General features: G+C 38.8%; 3 protein-coding genes across 3 annotated transcripts in view; 2 read left to right on the forward strand and 1 right to left on the reverse strand.

Moving 5' to 3' along the window:
• Window positions 1-7,219: 7,219 nt before the first annotated feature.
• On the forward strand, window positions 7,220-10,555 carry tbt-bp1 (tributyltin-binding protein type 1). The gene is given in 6 exon segments (NM_001201521.1): window positions 7,220-7,365; window positions 7,661-7,803; window positions 8,635-8,699; window positions 10,010-10,174; window positions 10,260-10,364; window positions 10,439-10,555. Coding segments are annotated over 6 exon segments (657 nt in total). The 5' UTR covers window positions 7,220-7,233; the 3' UTR covers window positions 10,486-10,555.
• Window positions 10,556-12,276: 1,721 nt separating this feature from the next.
• LOC101169047 (saxitoxin and tetrodotoxin-binding protein 1) lies at window positions 12,277-14,705 on the forward strand. The gene is made up of 6 exons (XM_004073732.4): window positions 12,277-12,422; window positions 13,665-13,810; window positions 13,878-13,972; window positions 14,147-14,272; window positions 14,348-14,467; window positions 14,598-14,705. The coding sequence occupies exons 1-6, from the start codon at window positions 12,303-12,305 to the stop codon at window positions 14,648-14,650; spliced, it is 660 nt and encodes a 219-aa protein (XP_004073780.1). The 5' UTR covers window positions 12,277-12,302; the 3' UTR covers window positions 14,651-14,705.
• A 2,298-nt stretch (window positions 14,706-17,003) lies between these two features.
• LOC105355030 overlaps window positions 17,004-22,353 on the reverse strand; it is a 28,305-nt gene continuing 22,955 nt past the window's right edge. The window contains exons 3-4 of the mRNA XM_020706973.2: window positions 17,335-17,419; window positions 17,004-17,257 (exon numbers count right to left, since the gene is read on the reverse strand). Of these exons, the coding sequence (XP_020562632.1) occupies window positions 17,022-17,257; window positions 17,335-17,419 (321 nt within the window). The 3' untranslated portion in view covers window positions 17,004-17,021. The remainder of the gene's footprint in view (window positions 17,258-17,334; window positions 17,420-22,353) is intronic.

The raw sequence follows: 22,353 nt of genomic DNA on the forward strand, positions 1-22,353 counted from the left end.
GTAAAATTTGAATAAAACAAAAACCATAACAGTTACCAACATTTCTCGTTCCACCTGACATATTTGAAATAATCCACATACAAAGTACTAAAAACAAGCGGTTTCTGACCAAATCTACAAAAACTAAGAGAAAAAAATACTTAAATATAATACTATACAAGTCTGGAGTTTCCCCTAAAATGCCATTTTTCATTTGTCCCACCCCCTAGTTTTCCAAATGAAATCTTAGGTTTTTGGTGTTCAACAACTTCTTGGGGCATTTCTTTTTATCATGAAGGACATACATAAACAAAATTAAGCTTAAAAATGCATATCTGAGTATTATTTTATTCAAATTCTTGTGAATCAGGAGCAGATGAAAGAAAGACATGCAAAAAAAGGTTATATGTGACGTAGAAGATACGCTAATATATTTTATTTTATTCTAAAAATCCACATGAAGAGACCACTGAGAATGCTTTGAAAATAGATCAATAGATGATCAGAGAGGGACTTTCGGTTGACTGGTAAAATTTGTTTTGTTTTTTATTTCAAATGTTCTAAAAGTGTAGCTTCAACACCCGCCAGCCAGTTTTCATCTACCAATTTCATTAATCCCCCTTTTCCTTCTTTCTTTTCCATTTCCTAAATATTGCTCCCACAGTTAATTTCTTCACACCAAGCTGCTTACCTCTTTCAAAATCAGTCTTGCCAGCCTGGTCCAGGTCAACAATTTGGTTTCAGGTGTCCTTAGACAGCTCTTTGGTCTTGGCCATAGTGGAGTTTGGAGTGTTAGTGTTTGAGGTTGTGGACAGGTGTCTTTAAATAGATAACCAGTTCAAACAGGTGCCATTAATACAGGTAATGATTGGAGGACAAAGGATTCTCCACAGAAGAAGTTACGGCTCTATGAGAGCCAGAAATCTTGTTTGTTTGTAAAAAAAAAAAACATAACAACAAATACTTATTTTCCACCACAATTTTGGTAAAATGGTAAATGGCGTATACAGTAAACCCTTGTTTTTCGCGGGGGTTACGTTCTAGAAAGAACCCGTGATAGGCAAAATCCGTGAAGTAGAAACCTCTATTTTTTTTTAACAATTATTATACAATTAAATACTCTGTTATACATAGAAAAGAAAGAACAAACCATTTTACAGGCTCAAGCATTTGTTTCACAAATCAAAGTACTTCAGAAACGTTTTTTTTTTTTCAACAAATAACTTCTGTACTCTCAAATAATAATTTGAATCATCGATGTGAACAGAAGGCTTCAAATCGCGGAGATTAGCCCCGCCCACCGCGACCCGAGAGTAATTGAATTAAACGGGAGAAAATTTAAAATGATCATGAAAAAAATACAAAGTACGAATTTTCCGGTTCCGGGTTATACAGCAGGACGCGTGGCGTGCCTCTCTGCGAATACAACTATCTTCAAATTACTTAAAAAGTTGATTTTTCTCCAAAAAAGAGAGCTGACCATGCCCCCGAAGAAACCCCAGGAATATAAAGAGCTCAAAAAGTCTCTTGACATTATTCAAGAAACGCTAAAACGTTTTATGGATCAAGTGTCGGCTAAGCTAACACCGCTCTGGGAGATGATGGAAGAGTTCCGAAGATTTCGGGCTCAGAACGAGCAGCGAGAAAACCGCGTCGAGATTCTGGAGAAAAGACTGGACGATGTGGAACAGCAAGTAAGGATGAATAATGTCATTCTCATTGGAGTACCAATCAAGCCTCGAGCGAAGCTGAATGCAGCAGGAGCTAGCACTGCTAATGCTAGCGCTAGCGTAGCTAGCAGTTCTAATACGGAGTTCGGTGCAGCGTCGCTGGAACAGCAAATACTTTCATTTCTCACATCTAAAGGGATTTCCCTGGATCTCAATACCATCGAGACCTGCCACCTGCTCCCCAGGAGAAAGGAGACGGATAAACCAGCGATCCTCATCAGGTTTGTGAATCACAAACACAAGCTAACTTTGATGAACCAAAGGAAACAACTGAAAGGTTCGGCTGTTTATCTGAACGACCATCTGACCAGAAGGAATGCTGAAATCTCAAAACATGCACGGCTTCTCAGGAAGCGTAAGCAGATTGAGAACACTTGGGTTAAAGGCTGCAGGATTTACGTCAAACCGCTCGGTCCAGAGGACCGGTCCAAGGTTCTGGTCGTGAACACATTGAAGGACTTTGAGAAGTGCTTGATTACGGTTGTCTGAAACAACGTGGAGTAATAAATCAAAGAGCCAAATAATTTCAAGAAATATGACACCTGGAATCATCACTTTCTCTGTATGTCTGACGTAACCTGAATAACAGCAGAGTTCTGACCTGCAGACAACTTGACCTCAACTTTCACCGCAGCTGATATCAGCTGAAGAAGGATATGGACCTGAATCTAATGTCTGCAGACATAACATGGAAGAAAACTATTAACTGTTTAAACCAAGAGAATCGGCTGTTATCAGTAAAAGAAGAAATGCCAACCTTGGACAATTCGACAGTTTATGGACCCTTTTTATTTTTCCCCCACAGCATTACTTTATTATATAAAAAAAAAGAAAAGAAAAAAAAAAAGAAAAATACAAAAAAAATACAAAAAGAGTAAAACAAATGATTAATCACCTTTGAAAATTGTTAAATTGATTGACTTTTGATGATAGTACTTCACTTTCTCCAAAAATTGATAAATTGATTCAAAAATCTTTCCTAATGTAGCATAACTTTGCACATGTTTTTAACTTTTGATACTTGATGAAATTTTTGCTATGAAAATTCCTGAAACAGTGTTGTGTCTATTTTACTGATATAGTATTATGTTTTAAAGCATGACTTTTAAAAGTAACATAATTTGCATATATTTCAGATGCTGCATTTGCCATGTTGATTTCTAAAATAGTTATTTTTGACGTAGTACTTAAGTAATTCATCTTTGGCATGTGCTTTATTGATACCTTATGATTATTAATTCTGTCTGATAAAACCTAGGAACCGGATATTGATAAATCATGTAATAAAATGGTTATAGTATAACGGGGTGGGATTATATAAGTTCGCTTCCTTCCACTCCCTTTCAAGCAATATTTATTAATTATGTCTAATTATCCTAAGTTTGATTAGTTACTGTATGAATGTATAACTGATGATAATATTGTTTTTGTGTATTATTTCTATTTGATTGCTTGAAATAAACCATTTCAAATCAAAAAATCAAAAAAAACAAACGGACAAATAGTGGCTCGGGTGTATTTCAATGCTCTTCAGTCTGAGAAGCTGCAGTGTTTTCTCCTTCTCAAGCCCGCGGTGCAGCTGTGTGTGTTTGCTCGGGAGAAGAACATAGTGATTGGCAGTTGGTGTTGCTCTTTTTCTATGGGTTTTAGAGAAACTTGAAATTGCAAGATGATTTGCATGTACGTAATTTGGAAAGCTGATTTACGTACGTGTACATTACATTAAACTGCAACATTATTGACGCACAGGTAGAGAAGAAGCGGAGTGACTTTTTTAGCCAATCAGAATGCAGAACACAATGCATGATGCAAATCCGTGAAGTAGCGAAACCGTGAAAAGTAAACCGCGTTATAGCAAGGGATCACTGTACTTATATAGCACCTATCTTCCTACAAGGACAAAGCACTTTACAGTCACAGACCCTTTCACCCAGTCACACACACATTCACACACTGGTGGCCAAACACAGGCGCCTGCCTACCACCAGAGGCAAGGTGGGGTTCAGTGTCTTGCCCAAGGACACTTCGACTCATGGGCGTGCAAGGCGGGAATCGAACCTGCAATGACACGATCATGGGTCGACCGCCCTACCGCTGCACCACGGTCGCCACTTATTTTCCACCATAATTTTCAAAATAAATTCTTTAAAAATCAGACAATTTTTGAAAAATGTGATTTTCTGGATTTTTTTCCTCATTTAGTTTTTCATTGTTGAGGTTTACCGCTAATAAAAAGTACAGGCCTCTCATCTTATTAACTTTCACGAGTGGTGACATTTTTATTTTTTTTTGCCCCACTGTTTTAGCTTTAAAAGTCACTCAAAGGAAGGAAAACTCCACCCCAATAATTTGCCCAATCCAATTAAACAGTCATCTATATACATACGTCAAATCAGGATAATTGATTTGATAAATATATATACATATATATTTTTAAATGGTTTATTTCAAGCAATCAAATAAGTATAATACACAAAAAACATTACAATCATCAGTTATACATTCATACAATGAGGTATCAAATTTAGCATAATTAGACATAAAATTAAATATTGCTTGAAAGGGAGTGGAAGGAAGTGAACTAATATAATCCCACCCTTGTTCTACCGTAACCATTTTATTACTTTAATCAGACAAAATTAAGAATCATTAGGTATCAATAAAGCACATGACGAAAATGAATTACTTAATTATGATGTACAAAATAGACATAAATATCATGTATATGATAAATAAAATACTATATCAGTAAAATGGACATAACACTGTTTCAAAAATATTCATAGCATAAATTAATCAAGTATCAAAAGTTAAAAATTGGTGCAAATTAAGTTTCACTAGGAAAAATCCTGAATCAATTTTTGGAGCAATTAAAATAATGTAATTAGAAAATAATCATTTAACCATCTTCAATAATAGATTAAGCATTTTTATTTTTTTCATTATATTAAGGTAATTCTATGAAATAAAAAGGGTCCATATTCTGCGGCATGACCAAGGTTTGTCAGATATCAGGGTCGCCATAGTACTCGTTCAATCCTGTTTGGCATTTAGACATCCTGCATTGGTCCTTCACGCCATCCAGCCATTGTCTGTTCGCCTGCTTTCATGAAGGACTCACCGATCAAAGCCAAGGCCTACGCCAAAGCTCACGCCAAAGATCACACCAAAGCCAACACCAAAAAACTCAAAGCCAACCCCAACGAACCAAAGCCAACCCCAAAGAACCAAAGCCAACGCCAAAGAACCAAAGCCAACGCCAAAGAACCAAAGCCAACCCCAAAGAACCAAAGCCAACCCCAAAAAACCAAAGCCAACCCCAAAGAACCAAAGCCAACGCCAAAGAACCAAAGCCAACCCCAAAGAACCAAAGCCAACGCCAAAGAACCAAAGCCAACCCCAAAGAACCAAAGCCAACCCCAAAAAACCAAAGCCAACGCCAAAGAACCAAAGCCAACCCCAAAGAACCAAACCCAACCCCAAAGAACCAAAGCCAACGCCAAAGAACCAAAGACAACCCCAAAGAACCAAAGCCAATGCCAAAGAACCAAAGCCAACGCCAAAGAACCAAAGACAACCCCAAAGAACCAAAGCCAACCCCAAAGAACCAAAGCCAACCCCAAAGAACCAAAGCCAACCCCAAAGAACCAAACCCAACCCCAAAGAACCAAAGCCAACGCCAAAGAACCAAAGACAACCCCAAAGAACCAAAGCCAATGCCAAAGAACCAAAGCCAACGCCAAAGAACCAAAGCCAACGCCAAAGAACCAAAGACAACCCCAAAGAACCAAAGCCAATGTCAAAGAACCAAAAAACCAACGCCAAAGATCCAAAGCCAAACCCCTCTTCATCCTACAATAAATTTCACAATTTCAAACTACCGTAAGTCCCTGTTTGCATTTTTGGGTCCAGCTTACTCCTAACCTAACAAGGTTGGTATTCCTTCCCTTTCTGATTAACAGCCGTTCTTCTGGATTTCACAAAGTTCATAAGTTCTCTTCACTGTTATGTCTGCAAACATCATATAAAAGTAAATGGGGGGAAAAATTGTGTAATTAAAAAAACAGACATGATGACATTTTTAAAAACCTGAAAACATTTGGAAAATGTAAAAAAAATCTTTAAAAATATGATGATGAGAAAAAATAACTTTAGGCTTAAAACTTTTATGTTTCTTTTTATTACAGCAGCTTTTTTGCATTTTCAATTATTTTGCGCATTTAGTAACAAGTTTATTTCAAATCAAATCAACATTTACCTGGAAAAAGAAAATATAAGTCAATACATGACTTGGAAAATAAGATTTGAAAGGGGAATGGAAGAAGCGAAAGCTTCTAAAAATCTAAACCCCCACTCAACAACAATCATAACAACAAAACAACGAAATTAATTTGAATTGAATAATGAATGAATAATGAATTTGTTCGTTTTCCTCGTCGTTTTTGTCCTACATTTATAGATTCAATTCAGAATGTTTGTTTTCTATGTTGAACCGGATTTTACGCGGCAGTCGAGCTTTGAGCATGTCGGCATATCTGTTTACAGCTTCAACTTTATAGTTTTTTTTTATTCAAGTTTCAATTTTTTTTATATTTTACATTTTCAATATTTTATTGAAATTTTTGATGCCTATTTTCACATTTAAAATCTGATTTTTTTCCTTTGCTTAAGGCCGATCTTGGTCATCTGACCTTTTGCCACACTTGAAAAGTCCGTTTCTGCTTTGAACAACAGCAAATGTTCCAAGTTTATCAGGTGGGCAGATATTTCTGGACAGTTTCCAATCAAAGCAACTGGATTTTGTTTTTTCTTTGTTTTTACTTTTGCCTCTTTTCTATGTATTTTTATTTTCATTTCAAAGTGAATGTTAAGTTCACAACACATTTCATCTGACCCATTATTTCAGAGACTTTTAATTCTCACAATCATGACATGCATAGTTTTCCAATCTGTGTTTTTACCTACGAAAAACTATAAAATGTTGAATTCAGCATAGGAAAAAGATGAATCTCTATGAAGTGTCACAAAGGAACACTTCTTTTGAAATTGAACTTTATTTTTTCTGTATTATTTTATACACTTCTGTACTTTTCTTTATTCAAATTTATTAGGCAGTGGGTTTAAAGAAGCCCTATGGGTATTTCTTCTCTCTATACTCTATTTAATTTACTTTTCTGGAATGTTTTGTTCTTTTATGTGTGGAAAATCATCAAATCATAGAAAATTACATTTTTAGCTGCAGGCCTTGTGAACAGAAACAAAGGCACAGATACTGTTTTTTTCTCTTTTCCCCTCAGGTGTGATTAAAGCAAATCAGTAAATCATTAAAACACGTTGAGGTGAAATTCCACAAAAGCAAACCGGACCCTGAACCGACCAAGATATCTGGAGTTTTGCTTATGCAACTAACACATTTAGACAAAACAAACACTTTTTTATGCAATTTCTGGAAATCTCATATTTGTAACGTTAGGTGCTGGTATAAAAGCTTCACCGCGGTAAACAGGAAAGGCTCTTCTTCCTGATGAAGATGATGATGCGTGTGTGCCTGAGCTGTCATCTCCTGCTTGCTGGGATTTTTCTGGACGTATTTGCTGCGACGCCTGAAGAATGCCAGCTGCTGGTCACGCCTTTGTCTCTGGCCGACCCTTCTGTGGTAAAAATCCTCCTTAAAAATCCAAATTAGGAGACATATTTTTAATTAGAAAGAAGCAAAAAGACAGATAAAGTGCCAAAAATGAAAGCTGACATGTCAATTTGTCCTTAATAAGACTTCAAGGTTTATTTTTTTTTTCCACTTGGAGAAGCTTAATCTCTCTTTTTTTAACAAGCTGATGCACAAAAGTAAATACTGTATCCTTAGTGTAAAAGTTCAGCAAATATTCAGCTTATCAAAAAAATCAAATCCCTCGGATGTTGAATGAAAGCTGTCACCACGTATTCCTGTACAGATTCTCGGAAAGACAAACTTCCTGGCAGGCTACACGGATTATGGTGCTTTTAAAGGCATCCTGAAGGCCACAGAGAGCTCCTGGCTGAACATCACAGAGTCCAACATCGCCTCTGAAGTGCTGATGTCTCAGGAGAACAGGATGTGAGTCGTCGCAGCAGAAACACTTCTATTTCAATGCAACATCTGCAGAAGCAGGCTGAGTCTCTGATGAGGAGCTCTTAGGACGACTGTGGAAGCCACAGAGGTTCATGGATGTATTGTGGAAACTAGTTTGATTATTTTTTTATATAAATATCTAATTTATTTTAAGAATTGAAATTGTAAAGCATGACCAACTTAGAATATTCAATTCAATTCAATTTCATTTGTATAGCCCAAGATCACAACAACAGTCGTCTCAATGGGCTTCGTCATATGTGGGCAAAGGGAAACTCAAAGCTGTGACTGATGAAAACAAAGAACAAAGTTTGTGTTTCAATGTGTGAAATAATCATTTATGCCCCATGACAAAGTCTTAATCTGAAAATATGACAGAATTGAGAGCTACATCCACAGAACAAATTGTTTTTTGAATTTGCTGAAGTCAAAAATAATTTTATTGGTTTGTTTTTTGGAGGTTTTCTTTTGCTAACTTGCTGCCTGACACGTCTAAAGTATAACTTAGCTGCAATTTAATTTAAGGAGCCATAAATAGTATTGCCTAATTGTTTATTTTACTCTGATAAACCGTCTTTTGTTTGTCTCAGAGACTGAGAATCGGGTGGATTTTGATGAACTGGGGTGGATTTTTGCTGTTTTTTTGGGCTTAAAATGGTCAGATCTGGCAATTCTGACCGTCGGAAGCAAAATTTGCAACAAAAACAATGACTGTTTGCCTGCTTTTGAATTACAATGTTTCTATTTTCAGTCACTTTTATTCATATTCTTAGTATTTCCGATCTGATTCACTTCTTTGTGTGACGATTCAAACAGAAATGGAACCTGCGTTGGGTCGACGGTGGCGATGACCCTGGAAGGGCAGAGTGCAAAGGTTGCATGTAAGTTTTGAGCCCTGAACCGGCTCCTGTCAACATGAAACTTTTTTTTCCTGCGCACAGTCCGCTTCCTTTGAGATTAAACAAACTGGGAAAATAATTTTGTGCAGACTTTTGATCCTTTTTAGTTTCACAAGGATTTGGTTTGCAAAAACAGAAAACACCACCAGACTGATTGTCTTTAACAAAAGTGCAGCAAAGATGATTAGTTCATTTTTTAGAAATTGAAATTTGATGAAAAAAGTTTTGCATCTTTGTAATCAGATAAATCTGCATATTTGTAAGACTTTTATCATTTTAGTCTGTGTATTTTTTATTTTAAGAGACTTTAGATTCCTGTTTCCACCTCATTTTTATGACTCTTACATTTACAGTTTTCATTTGAGATTTTTCTTTGCTTTTATCTTTTATTTTTAAGTTTCTTTCAAAATCTTTTAACATTTCACATCTCAGACATTAAACCGTCTACAGAAAATAGATTTAGTGTCTATTTCCCATCTATTCTTTTATTTTCTTTATAATTTTCTGTCTTGTAAACACATTTTTAAAACGTAAGCTTTTAGCGTTCAAAGACACCTTTTTAGTAAAGCCTTTATGTAGTTTTACTTGTCCACATGTTTTCATTTGATTTTATAAATCTTGTTAACAATTTATTTGATTGATTTTGACTATACTTGTGGGATATGTGTTTGGGGGTTTATGTGTTTTTATTTATTTATTTCATTATTATTTGTTTTATTATTTTTACTATGTATGGTATTTAAACTACTATTTTTATTGTCTTACTGCTATCTATTTTATCTTGGAAAGCACTTTGAGATGCTTTGTATGGAAATCAAGTTGAATTTGAATTCCTTTAAATAAGAAAAAAAAATTGTATCACTTTTACATTAATTTATTGAGATTTGAGGACAAATTACAGCCAAGAAATAAAATTTCCTTTTATAAAAAAAACAATAAAAAAGAGCTGTTGAGTTAGGAGATTCTCATTGATTGTTTCATATTTCTGGATTTGTGTTTTGGACATTTTTATTCAATACCTTATTGTGTACGTTATTAAATCTAAATAAAGGTGTCCACCATCAGAAATTATTGGATGTGAACTGGACATTTCAGGCTTTCACGTTCATTCATTTCTGATCATGGACACCTCGTCAGGCATTATTATCCCTTACTTAATGGACACCCTGCAGCCAATCAGGATCGAGTATTCAGCTGTACCACTGTATAAAGAGAAGCAGCATGAAATATGATGTAGGCAATGATGTGTTAATTAAAAAAAACATTTACATTTGTTTTCTTCTTGTCTCTAGTTGCAGACATGAACTCGGTGCTGTCTGTGCTGCCAAGCTGCGACGGCTGCTTCGTCTTTTACATCAACTTTACAGCCACTAATGTGAAAAAACTCCTCGAACAAATCAATGTCAGTGACAAAGCTACGGCTGATGAGGCTCAGGGAAGCAGTCTGTATCTTATGGGTAGGAAACAACTGAACAAAGACCCAAAAAAAGGCTAATTTTTGCCTTTGCAGCTTTTTACGATCTTTTGTCTTTTGGTTTCCAGGCAAACAGTTGACGCTAAGCCCGTCAGACTTGGAGCATTTCAGGAAGCAAGCCAGCTGCCTCGGCTTCATGGGAGAGCCAGATTTTCTCTTCAATCCAGAAAAAAGTGATTTTGAACTCAAATTCTTTGAACATTTGCATAGAAAACCCCGTAACTTAATCACCTGTGTGTCTCTGCAGGTTTCTGTCGAGAAGGGGAAGGAATCCGAATGCCGTACTCCCAATAGTTTCATCTGTTAAAATGTGATCTGTCTCTAACTTCAATAAAATAAAAAGTAAAATTAAAAAAACATCCAATGAGTGTCAGTGACCAATGTTTATGAACAAAATACTTTATCACAACTCATCCTACAAAGAATAAAACAGCCCACTCCATCAGAGAATTTCATAAAATAAAAAATATTTTGGAATTAAAATGTTGTTGAATGACTTTTTTGATGACCACAATGTTAGCATAAGGTGCAAAATATTGATGATAAAGTTTTGCACATATGTGTTAGGGAAATGCAATCTTTGTACCATCTCGTACCAATTGTAGCCTGAATTATTTTTTTATACAAGTGAATACAGTACATGATTATTTAATCCTTTTCCTTTATAAAGAACCTTACGCATCCCTCCATCTTTCAAACCAAATCTGCCTCCAAACATCAAAAATCACAGTCATCAAATCCTCCTTTACAGTTGAACAAACAATTGCTTTTATATTAAAAGGCAGAAAGGTTTCACCCATGTTTGCTCTGGTCTTTCTGTGGACGCTTTCCACTTTCAAGGACTGGGTTTGCCATCCAGAGTCCGAAGGTAAGCCTCCACACCTCTTAAGTAGCTTCTACTGAAAATGACTGCAGCTTCTCCATGGCGATGGGGGTGAGGGGGGTCACTTAAAGACCAAGAACGTGCCTATCATCAAACTGCAAGGACCAGCTTGTTTAATACTTCTCAGGAAGAATTAAATAATCTGCTTGTGCTCAAGAACTAGTAGTAGTAGGCCTATCCGTTCAAAATTAAGTTTGAGCATTGTGAAAGACCCTGTCTAAAAAATGATGACATCACAGCTGGAGAAACCATCAGAATTCTGTTATTGGGCTCATAAAAAAGTTTCAAAATCCACTAAAGAAACCAAAACACATGTGTTGGGGATATCCAAAGGAAATTGAAATTATTTTGCCAGAATATTCCAAAAATATACATGACATATGATACAAACTGTCAGAAGTGTGGGAATGGTTAACAAAAAAAAACCTCCGTTGCCATGAAAATCCAAAAGTTTACCTTTGCAGATTCTTGTAGAAATGACATATATCTGTTCGTCACCCCTGGGCGACCAAAAAATAATATGGTTGCTATAAAAACAAAACCACTAAAAAAAAGCATCATTTTGAAATATGTGGGGTTTTTGTGTGAACTTGTCATGTGCAGCTCTGACCAGGTGATGCAATCTGTGATGCAATCTAAAGTGGTTCAGGCTGTCTGTTTCCTTCAGAAAAACCCAAATCGATGCATTTCTGTCAATCACATCTCTGTAAATAGTCTCTAAGTACAGAGACATTGATCTGGTGGGCAGTGGAAATTTACTTCTGTTTGATCCCATTAATCATTTGCATTTCACTTTAGGAAGTGATTGATAAATGCGTAACATTGCGTTTTTTAAATAAAACCCTTTGCAGCCGTTTATATGTAAAGAAAGATATGTCTTTTTCCCATGAGGTTATTTGGACACAATTTGACTTTAAGTTTTTTAAATGTTAATGAATCCCAAAAATAAAATAGAAATATCACTCAAGGGAAGACATCCAGAGTTTTTTGAAGTTGTTAAATAATAATAATGTGTCTTTAGAATCTGCTGCGTTTTTCAGTTCCCCTGAACTGTTTTTATCCTTCTTCCACAAACAGCAGTTCTAGAGTAAAATCAAGCAATCAGCAGATGGCTCAATGATTACATTTTTGTTGAGTAACCCACCGAGTACACACAAACATTGAGCTGACCCCATTACAGGTTTTAAAAGCTCCTGTCAGTGCAGCAGAGTTTCTGTGTCTGATAAAGATGAGTGCAGAAAAGATCTCAGTGCTGCTGCTGCTGGCAGTAATCGGCTCACATGCAGCTCCCAACGCCTCCGAGTGTGACGGTTTGGCCAAAAGGCTGCCGACAAAAGACCTGAACAAGGTGAAGCGCTTCCATGGGGACATCGGGGGGGTTGGACTGCATGATGGAAAGAAGAAAGCTGTGTGTTCAGGAAAACAGAAAGGGGTGAAACTGTTTTATTATGGAGTGGATGAAAAGAAGAGTGAAGGAGTTCTGGAAGGGAAGAAAGGGTCAGATAGGGTGATGAGTCTGAAGACGGAAGTTTAAGGTATGTTGATGTGAGCGAGAGGAGAAGGAGAAAATGTGGAGGGAGACGGATGAGGAGGTCCAGGGCATCCCTACAGAGGATAGAATGGATACTGGCGAAGGTTTTGAAGACCCACGCCAATGAAAATTGTGTTTTTAACATGTTCTTGTGTCGTTTTCCAATGATTAAAGGACTAAATTTAGTTTAAAACTCCACTTCTAAGTATTTCTTTATTCAAATCAAGGAGCAGACCAAAAAATACATTTCAAATCATATACGTCTTTGTTTTCTTTGCGGTAAAGATGTTTTTTTCCGGGAAAGGAAGAACCCAAGGTTGGACAAATGGGAGAAGAGAAAGGAGAACACGAGTTGATTAGATCTTGATGAAGATGTTGGGATCTGAAAGAGATCAGAGACTGCAAAGTGGAGGCTGGGGAGAGTGGAGCCGGAGAGCAGAGGAAGATGGTGTGAGGATGACTCTGGTTGTGGTAGAAGTTAGGCACAGGAAGAGTCCTGTGAGACTTTCAGGGAGGACGTTGAAAAGATCACAAGGTGCTTCTAGATGACTGGACAGCCACAGCTAAAGGGATGAGGGAGACTGGTAGAGCCGACTCAAGTCTTCATCATCAAAGTGAGGACCACGAGATCAAGAGGAAGGTGGCAAAGGTCCAAACAAAGAGCTTCTTTGTCAGGTTGGCCTCAAAGGAGGGAGAGGTGAATCTGCACAGGAGATGGAAGGATGTTCAGCAGGCTATGGAGATGTGTTGACAGGCGCTGCAAGTGTGAAGGAAAGATGGAAGGAGATGTTTGAAGAGCTCATCTTCTTTGACTCTTGTGTCTCCCTGTGGATGGTGAGCAGGTGGAGGAAACATCTAGAGGTGGAGGTTTGACTGAGGAGGATAGGGATAGACGGAGGCAGATGATCGACTGTAGTGACCCCTAAAAGTCGTGCTCTGATGTCCAACATTTTCCTTCATTTGCTCCACAAACATTTCAAACATTTGTGTTTTTTATTTCATTGTTAGATTCTTACATGTTATCAGCCGCTGATTCAAACACGCCTTTGCTTCATGCAGATTTTCAGGAACTGGGTTCTGGTCTGGGGCGTGTCCGACCATGAAGAGGGTGATCATGTGCTGGGAAATGCCTCCAGCTCCCACGTGGAGTTTAAACTCCTTCCAGACAACAAAACCTTCACGTACAACGAGAGGAACGTGTACCGGTGAGTTCTGCCTCTGGAACTCGAAGCGGGACGTTTCCCGTTGACGTGACGTATTGCTGTTTTTCAGTCACAACCTTTCTTCCTGCACTACTTACTTCATCCATATGACCGTACCGTCTAATAATGAGACCGAGCTCCAAACCCTGCATGCTGACAACATCCGTAAGTGGCAAAAAAGACGTGCTCGTCTTAAAAATTGATTTATTTATTATTCATTTACTTTTTTAATAATAATAGTTATAGAACATGAATTAAACAAGAAGGATAAAAGAGTGTTGCTTTGGCTTTGTAATGACCTAAAACGAGTTGTGTTCCACTACTGTTTTTGTGTGTCAGGAGTGGAGGAGGACGGACAGCCTGTGGAGTACAATGACACCGGAGCTGTGGACTTCTATGAGCCCTGCTCTGATTGTTTGCTGCTGGTCTACAAGTGCTCAAAATTTCGATACCTGCTCAGCTACAGTAAAACCCATGTTCACACTGAAAACAGACTTTTGGTTTGACTGTTTGATCTCACTCTCATATGCTGTGTGTCAGAGGAAGAAGGGTCACATCGGGATGTTGAGCAGCACAAAGCCGCCCATGACGACTACAAGAAACTCGCCGAATGTCTGGGGTTCCCTAAAAAGAAGCCGTACGTCTATGACGGAGTGGCTGGTGAGTGTCAACCACAACACCGAGAGGACAACCGAACAACCGGGGCACAGTACTGGAAGAAAGGACAGTAAAGGCATTTGTTGTTTTCAAAAACAACTAATTGTTTGTTTGTTTTCTTCTATCAACCCAGACTTCTGTCACAAGAAATCCGCTCCAGAAGCAAACCCTGATAATCAGTCTTAGGAGGAACGTTTCAACTTTTATCAGCAAGAATCGTTTGTAATGAAATTTAAAAAAGCAGAAAAGTGTAATGAGCGTTTTGGGTTCTCAAAATAAAAAGAGCTGCTTCTTTTAAAAGGTCTTTTTATTTCATATCTCATATTTTTCTCACACTCTGGCGGTGTGGGCGTGGCCTCCTCCTTTTTTTCTGTGACTCTAGCAGCAAAAGGCCTGTCACCAAAAGGCAGCCCTGCCGCTGACGCCTCGTTTCTTAAGGCGCCGGCTCCCTCCTTTGTCGTGTTTACAATCAGTCCTTTGGAGACGCCAAGAGGCGACCCGTCCAGACTGTCATCAATCAGGACGTCTGCCGTTGCTGTAGGCTGTGAGCTGGATTCCGCCATGTCTGGCTGAAACAAGATGCCAAGGCAGCCAACATCTGGCACTAAGAAGACATGGTCACCACAAAGCACCAAGAACTACAAGGACACTGAACACTTCTCAAATGGTTGTATTTTTAGCAGGTGTGGCCACTATTTACTAACATTTTACTGGAAAGTCAGCATGACCACAGTGTCTAATGTTGGCCACGCCCACATCTTTACTCATAGAGATTCGAGAGCAAAAAAATAGGGCACGAAATCAGCTAAATACACCAAACAGACCAAAACTTTCCAAGATATCCTGCCAGACCTGAGGAGAAAGAAACAAGACAAACAAGAAAAACACACACGCATATTTTAATTAAGACAAAAATATACATAAGTCAGGACACACCATAAGAGGGTTTTTTGTGGTCAGGTGGCCATGATACACCCTTATTATGGGGAAAACGTGGTATTTTATTAAAAGTTGTTCACTGTAGATAGATGGAGAAAATCTAAGAGTTTTTATTTTTGCTTAATTAAAACAAGATTTTTGGAACCAGTACTTAGAGTAATCTCTGAAATAGTGATTAGTCAATCAAGCTGTATGTCAAGTATCCCACAATGCACCTCATTTAGATAGAAAACCATAAACAGAAACTCTGCGTCACTCATATGTATGAACCAAAGCTTCTGCCAACAACAGCCGTCATCTCATAAGAAGTATGTCAGGATCCCTGGCACTAACTGACAGCTCAGCATTAAGCCGCTTTCTGCTCTGACACAACTCTCCGTGCTAGCAAACATTTTTTTGGGCTAACTCTTCCAGCTAACTCCGCTGAGTCAGTTTTATGAAAACACTCAAACGTCCTCGTTGAAGCAAGTGCGCAAAAATGCAGCGCACTCTTCTACGCAGAAGACTGCGCTGAAGCCTGAAAACAGCGGAAAACGGCCACACTTACCGACTGGGGGCTGCAGGTCTGTTTCCTACGCTGACGTTAGCTTCTGGACAATCATTCTAGCTGTTTACCTTGAACTGTACTGTTGAACCTTGCTGAGCGCTAACCACTGCACCACCGTGCAGCCCCTGGAAATTTCAATAGGGTGAAAATGTTTATCCATCACATGGTAGTCAGTATTCAGCTGTAACTCTCACAGTTCAAAATACATTTGAGGGCGACATTCTTATGAGCAAATGTGATAGTCAGGGTCATTATGTTTTTCAAATAATATCCACTCAAAATAAGATCTTTTTTACTATTAATATATATGGTTACAACTCCAAACTTGAAAACGTTCAGCTCCTTTCTTTGATTGAAAATGATATAATTTTGGTCTAAACATATTTCCTGATGCAATTCTTATAATTGGAGGGGATTTTAATGTCACATTAAATAATCTAATAGAAAAATGGCCACCATGTGCTTTTTCTTCTGATAGTCCCTTACCCATTCATTCGATAGTCCCATTCATACGATAGTCCCCTTCCCATTCATTAATGCAGAAATATAACCTGAAAGATGTTTGGAGAGAAAAACTCCCATCAAAGTCTGTTTTTACCTGGAGTAACGATGATGGATTCAAACAATCTCGCATCGATTACTGGCTGGTGTCTGATTGTCTGGGTGCCAGATGATATTGAAGTCAACATTCTTCCTTCTCCACTAACAGATCATTAAGCAATTTACATTTCCATTAAATTATCCAAAACTGGATCCTAAATAAGAGAGCTTACTGGATGCTAAATAACTCACTGCTTAAATTAGACATAGTACAACAAAAGGTTTCTAAAGTAATCTCTTACTTTTATAATCAAGCAAAAGAAGACAACTGCTATGGTAAAAACTGGGAACTATTTAAAATTGAAATGACTAATTTTCTTAGAAAGCTTAGTTCAGAATTAAATAAAACTAAAAAAAATCTAAAGAAAGCCAAATTATCTATGACATGATTGTCATGGCTAGCTAGGCTAGGCGGACAAGATGCTGAAACCCAGAAGGACGACAGGAGGTGAGTTATGGTAAGTAAGGGTTTTATTTCCTCTGCTGATGAGGATGTTCTGGTGCGGCAGGGAGGCAGCGTGGCTGGAGAGGTTCCCTATGTCTGGGACGAGACTTGAGGATCAGCGGTGGCTCTACGTGGCTTGGAGGTCCGGCTATTACTCGTGAGATGCGTGGCGTTTGGCGAAGTTCCACAAGGAGGTAATTGAGTCCAAAAGAGCTCCTGCTCGGCGTGACAGCTTGGGCGTCCACTCGTGGGAATGTGGTTCCTGGGAACAGGACAGAGAGTCGTGAGCTAAAGGCGTGAGGTACATAATCTGAGAACATGAGTGACCAGACTAAGCACCATTAGAGGTAACGAACTGCCGATGAATCCTGGTCTTGAAGCTCCTTAAGTAGGTCTGGCAGGCAGATGAGTTGAGTGGACGCAGCTGGGAAGAATCAAGGGTCAGACTAAGCACCATTAGAGGTAACGAACTGGCGATGAATCCTGGTCTTGAAGCTCCTTAAGTAGGTCTGGCAGGCAGATGAGTTGAGTGGACACAGCTGGGAAGAATCAAGGGCCAAGCAGAGAGGGGAGGGGGAGGAGTCTGACAGAGGCACCATGACAATTATGACAATTTCCAAAAGAAAATCCTGCAGATTTATCAGACGATGATAAAATAAATGTGGCATTATTTCAATTAGAATTAGACAGTATTTATAAGAACAGAGCTGAAGGAGCCTTTGTTAGATCAAGGCTGAAATGGTTAGAAGAGGGGGAGAATAATTCCTCTTATTTCTTCAATTGGAGAAACATCGTGCCAAGTCAAATACACTACATCAATTAAATATTGAAGGCCAGATTACCTCTGATCCCAAAATTATTGCAAATTATGTTAACCTATTCTACAGTAAACTGTATGCCTTTGAACCCAGTGAAGACCCTGACCACATCTTAAACTAGAATATAGAATAAATACAGGCCTCTGAATGGTATCTTTGTGATTCTACCATCTCACAAAATGAAATACTTTTGTCTATTAACCACCTTAAAAATAACAAATCTCCAGGATCAGATGACTTAACAGGAGAATTTTATAAACAAGTTAGTGATAAAATTACCTCCTATCTAACACAGGTATTTGTGGAGAGCATAGAAAAAGGCATCCTTCCTCCAACATTAAATCAAGGTGTACTTACCCAGACTCTCAAACCCAAAAAAGATGTACTTTTCATTGACAACTGGCGTCCCATACGCCTATTAAATAATGACTACAAGATTCTTGCATCTGTCTTTTCAAAAAGACTTAAATCTGTTTTAAACTCAGTTATCTCCAATAACATTTGTCTTGTTCTTGATATTTTAGATTACTCACACCTAATCTCTGATGACAGTTTTATACTCTTTCCAGACTTTTACAAAGCATTTGACTGTTAATCATCATTTTATCTTCAGTTGTCTTCATAAATTCGGTTTTGGCCCTTTCTTCTGTAATACAGTTAAAACTCTGTGTAACAATGCTCTATCAAACTGAAAAATGGTACCTCCCCTGGATTCAATCTTAATAGAAGAATCAGACAGGGGTGTCCTATTTCCCCTTATCTTTTTCTTCTACACTGACCAAAAATATAAATGCAACACTCTTGTTATTGCTCCCATTTTTTATGGTATGAACTCAAAGATGTGAAACATTTTCCACATACACAAAATAACCAGTTCTCTGAAATATTGTTCACAAATTTGTCTAAATCTGTGATAGTAAGCAATTCTCCTTTGCCAAGACAATCCATCCCACCTCACAGGTGTGCCATATCAAGATGCTGATTAGACAGCATGATTATTGCACAGGTGTGCCTTAGACTGGCCACAAGAAAAGGTCTTCAGTTTTGTTTTATTGAGGGGGTCAGGGGACTCAGACAACCTGTCAGTATCTGGTGTGACCACCATTTGCCTCATGAAGTGCGACACATCTCCTTCGCATAGAGTTGATCAGGTTGTCTATTGTGGCCTGTGGAATGTTGGTCCACTCTTCTTTAATAGCTGTGCGAAGTTGCTGGATATTGGCAGAAACTGGAACACGCTGTCGTATATGCCGATCCAGAGCATCCCAAACATGCTCAATGGGTGACATGTCCGGTGAGTATGCTGGCCATGGAAGAACTGGGATGTTTTCAGCTTCAGGCAGAGACATACTCCCAGACGTCCCTCTCTATTGAGGGCCAGATAAACCTCCTCTGGATAAGATTGAGGGTCCGTTGTACTCTTCCATGGCAAGATACTTTGGACATGTGTCCCCAAGAGATCACCTTCGACCTGAGACGAGAGGGGACAAACAAGTTACCACTGGGACAAGGTGGGTGGTTAGGTTCCTCACCTTGGGCTTGGAGAACCCTGGTGTCAACGTCCAAGTGAGGTTCCCCACGACACAGGTGGAGGGCAAAATAGTGGTGGTGGTACGTTCTGTGGGGGAGTACTTGCGTGAGAGGGCAACCGGTTTGACATTACAGGTACCTGGCTTGTAGGTGATGTTGAAACGGAAGCGATCAAAGAATAAGCACCAACGAGCTTGCCGGGAGTTTAGTCTTTTCGTGGTTCATAGATAAGCCAGGTTCTTGTGGTCGGTCCAGACAATGAATAGTTGATCCACTCCCTCCAGCCAGTGACGCAACTCCTCCAGAGCCAATTTGATGGCCAGCAACTCCGGTTTCCAACATCATAGTTCTGCTCTGCAGGAGACAGCTTGCCGGAATAAAAGGCACAATGTTTAAGCTTTCCTGAACTTTCTTCCTTCTGTGAGAGAACGGCTCCCACTCCAGAATCGGAGGCGTCAACCTGTACAATAAATTGTCGTGACGGGTCGGGTTGGATGAGAATAGGCGCTGTAACAAAGAGTTCTATAAGCTTATCAATGGCGTTTTGGGCCTCAGGAGTCCAAAGGAATGGGTGGCTGGTAGAAGTATGTCGTGTGAGGGGGGTGCAATACTACTATAATTCTGGATAAAACGATGGTAAAAATTGCCGAATCCTAAGAACTGCTGTAGTTTTTTACGGGTTTCAGGAGGTTCCGAATTTAAGACGGCCTCGATTTTAGAGGGATCTGGTTGGATACGACCGGCCTCGATGATGTAACCTAGGAATTGCACGGTGTTGACATGAAACTCGCACTTCTCGTATTTTACAAACAATTTGTTTTCCAGGAGTCTTTCCAGAACTTGGCGGATGTGGTTGTTGTGTTGTGTTTGATTTTGGTAGTATATCAGGATGTCGTCCAAATAAATGAAGACAAAACGGTTTAGGAAGTCTCTGAGAACGTCGTTGACCATTCTTTGAAATATGGCTGGAGCGTTGGTTAATCCAAAAGGCATGACCAGGTATTCATAGTGTCCTAGAGCAGTGGTCCCCAACCACCGGGCCGCGGACCGGTACCGGGCCGAGGGACACTTGGCACCGGGCCGCGGGAAATTTTGGCACCTGGGACGCACAGAAAGAAAAAATAATCTCCATTTTATTGTTTTTTTTCCGAAAAAAAACGTTTATTTTGAAAAGTGACCGGATTCTCTCTGTTAAATCCGTCACACTTAACGCACGTCAAAGTCGCGACACCAAACATCACATGATACACCCCGCTGAAATTAAACCCAAACAACCAAAATGAGCAAAAAACAAACATGTTTATTGTTTTTATTATTACTAAAGAGAAAATACCACCCCCGGTCCACGGTAAACGTGTCTTGCGTTGCACCTCAACCCCCCACACACACATGCACACACCAGTCCGCGGTAAACGTGCCTTGCGTAGCACCTCAACACCTCCCAGCGGTCCGCGGTAAACGTGTCTTGCGTTGTACTGGTCCGCGGTGACAAAAAGATTGGGGACCACTGTCCTAGAGGAGTATTGAAGGTCGTTTTTCACTCATCCCCTTCTTTAAAAGAAACGAGGTGGTAGGCATTAGGTAAATCTAATTTAGAGAAGATACAGGCTTCTTGAACAGAGTCGAAAACAGAGGTTATGGAGGCCGGGAAAGCAGTCATGAGAGGGAAAATAATCGCCTTCTCATCCCACAAAAAAAGAAAAGAAAACTCTAAACTAGTGGATTTAGAGCAAAAAATCAGACTGTTAGAGGAAACCTACAGCAACTCTCCGGATGATCAAACTCTACAACAAATAAGGAAAGTAAGAATTGAATTAAATGAAATAACTAATCAAAGAACACAGTTTTCATTACAGAGACTACGCTTGGAGAGGTTTGATCACAGTAATAAATCTGGGAAATATTTGGCAAATCAACTCAAAATAAACAAAGAGAAGACAACTATTTCATCAGTCATAGACCTAACAGGAAATGCAACACATGATCCAGCTGCAATAAATTCAGTTTTTAAAAACTTTTACCAATCTCTCTACTCATCCCAAATTAATCCTTCTGACAATGACATCAATAGTTTTCTCAATAGCATAGATTTGCCTAGACCAACAGAGGAACAAATCACAGCCCTGGAGTCCCCTTTTACTAAAGAAGAACTACATAAAGCATTAACCAACATGCCTAGTAAAAAAGCCCCAGGACCAGACGGCTTCCCAGCAGAATTTTATAAAGAGTTTTGGCAAATCTTAGCTCCCATTTTTCTCAGAATGACAAAAGAAATTAAGGACAACAATTATCTACCTCCAAATATGAATTCTGCTAATATAATCTTACTTCTGAAACCTGGAAAAGATCCCACATCACCATCCAGCTATCGACCCATATCACTGATTAATGCAGATCTTAAAATAATCTGCAAAGCCTTGGCAGGAAGGCTGGAGAAGGTAGTTCCCTCTCTAATACATCCTGACCAAACAGGTTTTATAAAGGGTAGACATTCATCTACCAACGTGCGCAGATTAATCAACCTCATAGATTATACAACCATCAACAACCGAGAAGCAACCATTTTGTCACTGGACGCAGAAAAGGCATTTGATCGGGTCAACTGGAAATTTTTAATAGCCACCCTGAACAAATTTGGCTTTGGAAAATCATTTATTAACTGGATTAAAATATTATATGCCTCTCCTAATGCTCGTATCAGAACAAATGATCAAACATCTCCAAGCTTTAATTTACAAAGAGGAACCAGACAAGGCTGTCCACTATCTCCGTCCTTATTTGCACTATTTATTGAACCTCTAGCTGCTGCTAGTAGGCAAAGTCGAGACATTGAAGGCATTCAAACCAAAAATCTAGAACACAAAATAAGTCTGTATGCAGATGATGTTTTACTATTTACTCCAAATTCACAATCTTCCATCTGCCAAATCATCTCCCTAATTAATAGATTTTCCTCAGTTTCAGAATACCCCATAAACTGGTCTAAAAACACAATTCTACCAATTAATTG

This window comes from Oryzias latipes, chromosome 11 (genome assembly GCF_002234675.1).
Source record: "Oryzias latipes chromosome 11, ASM223467v1".
NCBI lineage: Eukaryota > Metazoa > Chordata > Actinopteri > Beloniformes > Adrianichthyidae > Oryzias > Oryzias latipes.

Excerpts from the sequence above, each read along its gene's own strand:
- LOC101169047 (XM_004073732.4), top strand. The coding sequence starts at position 12,303 with ATGAGTGCAGAAAAGATCTCAGTGCTGCTGCTGCTGGCAGTAATCGGC. Across the intron at positions 13,973-14,146 it reads CCTGCATGCTGACAACATCC|GAGTGGAGGAGGACGGACAG; the intron begins GTAAGTGGCAAA and ends TTTGTGTGTCAG. Across the intron at positions 14,468-14,597 it reads CGTCTATGACGGAGTGGCTG|ACTTCTGTCACAAGAAATCC; the intron begins GTGAGTGTCAAC and ends CTATCAACCCAG.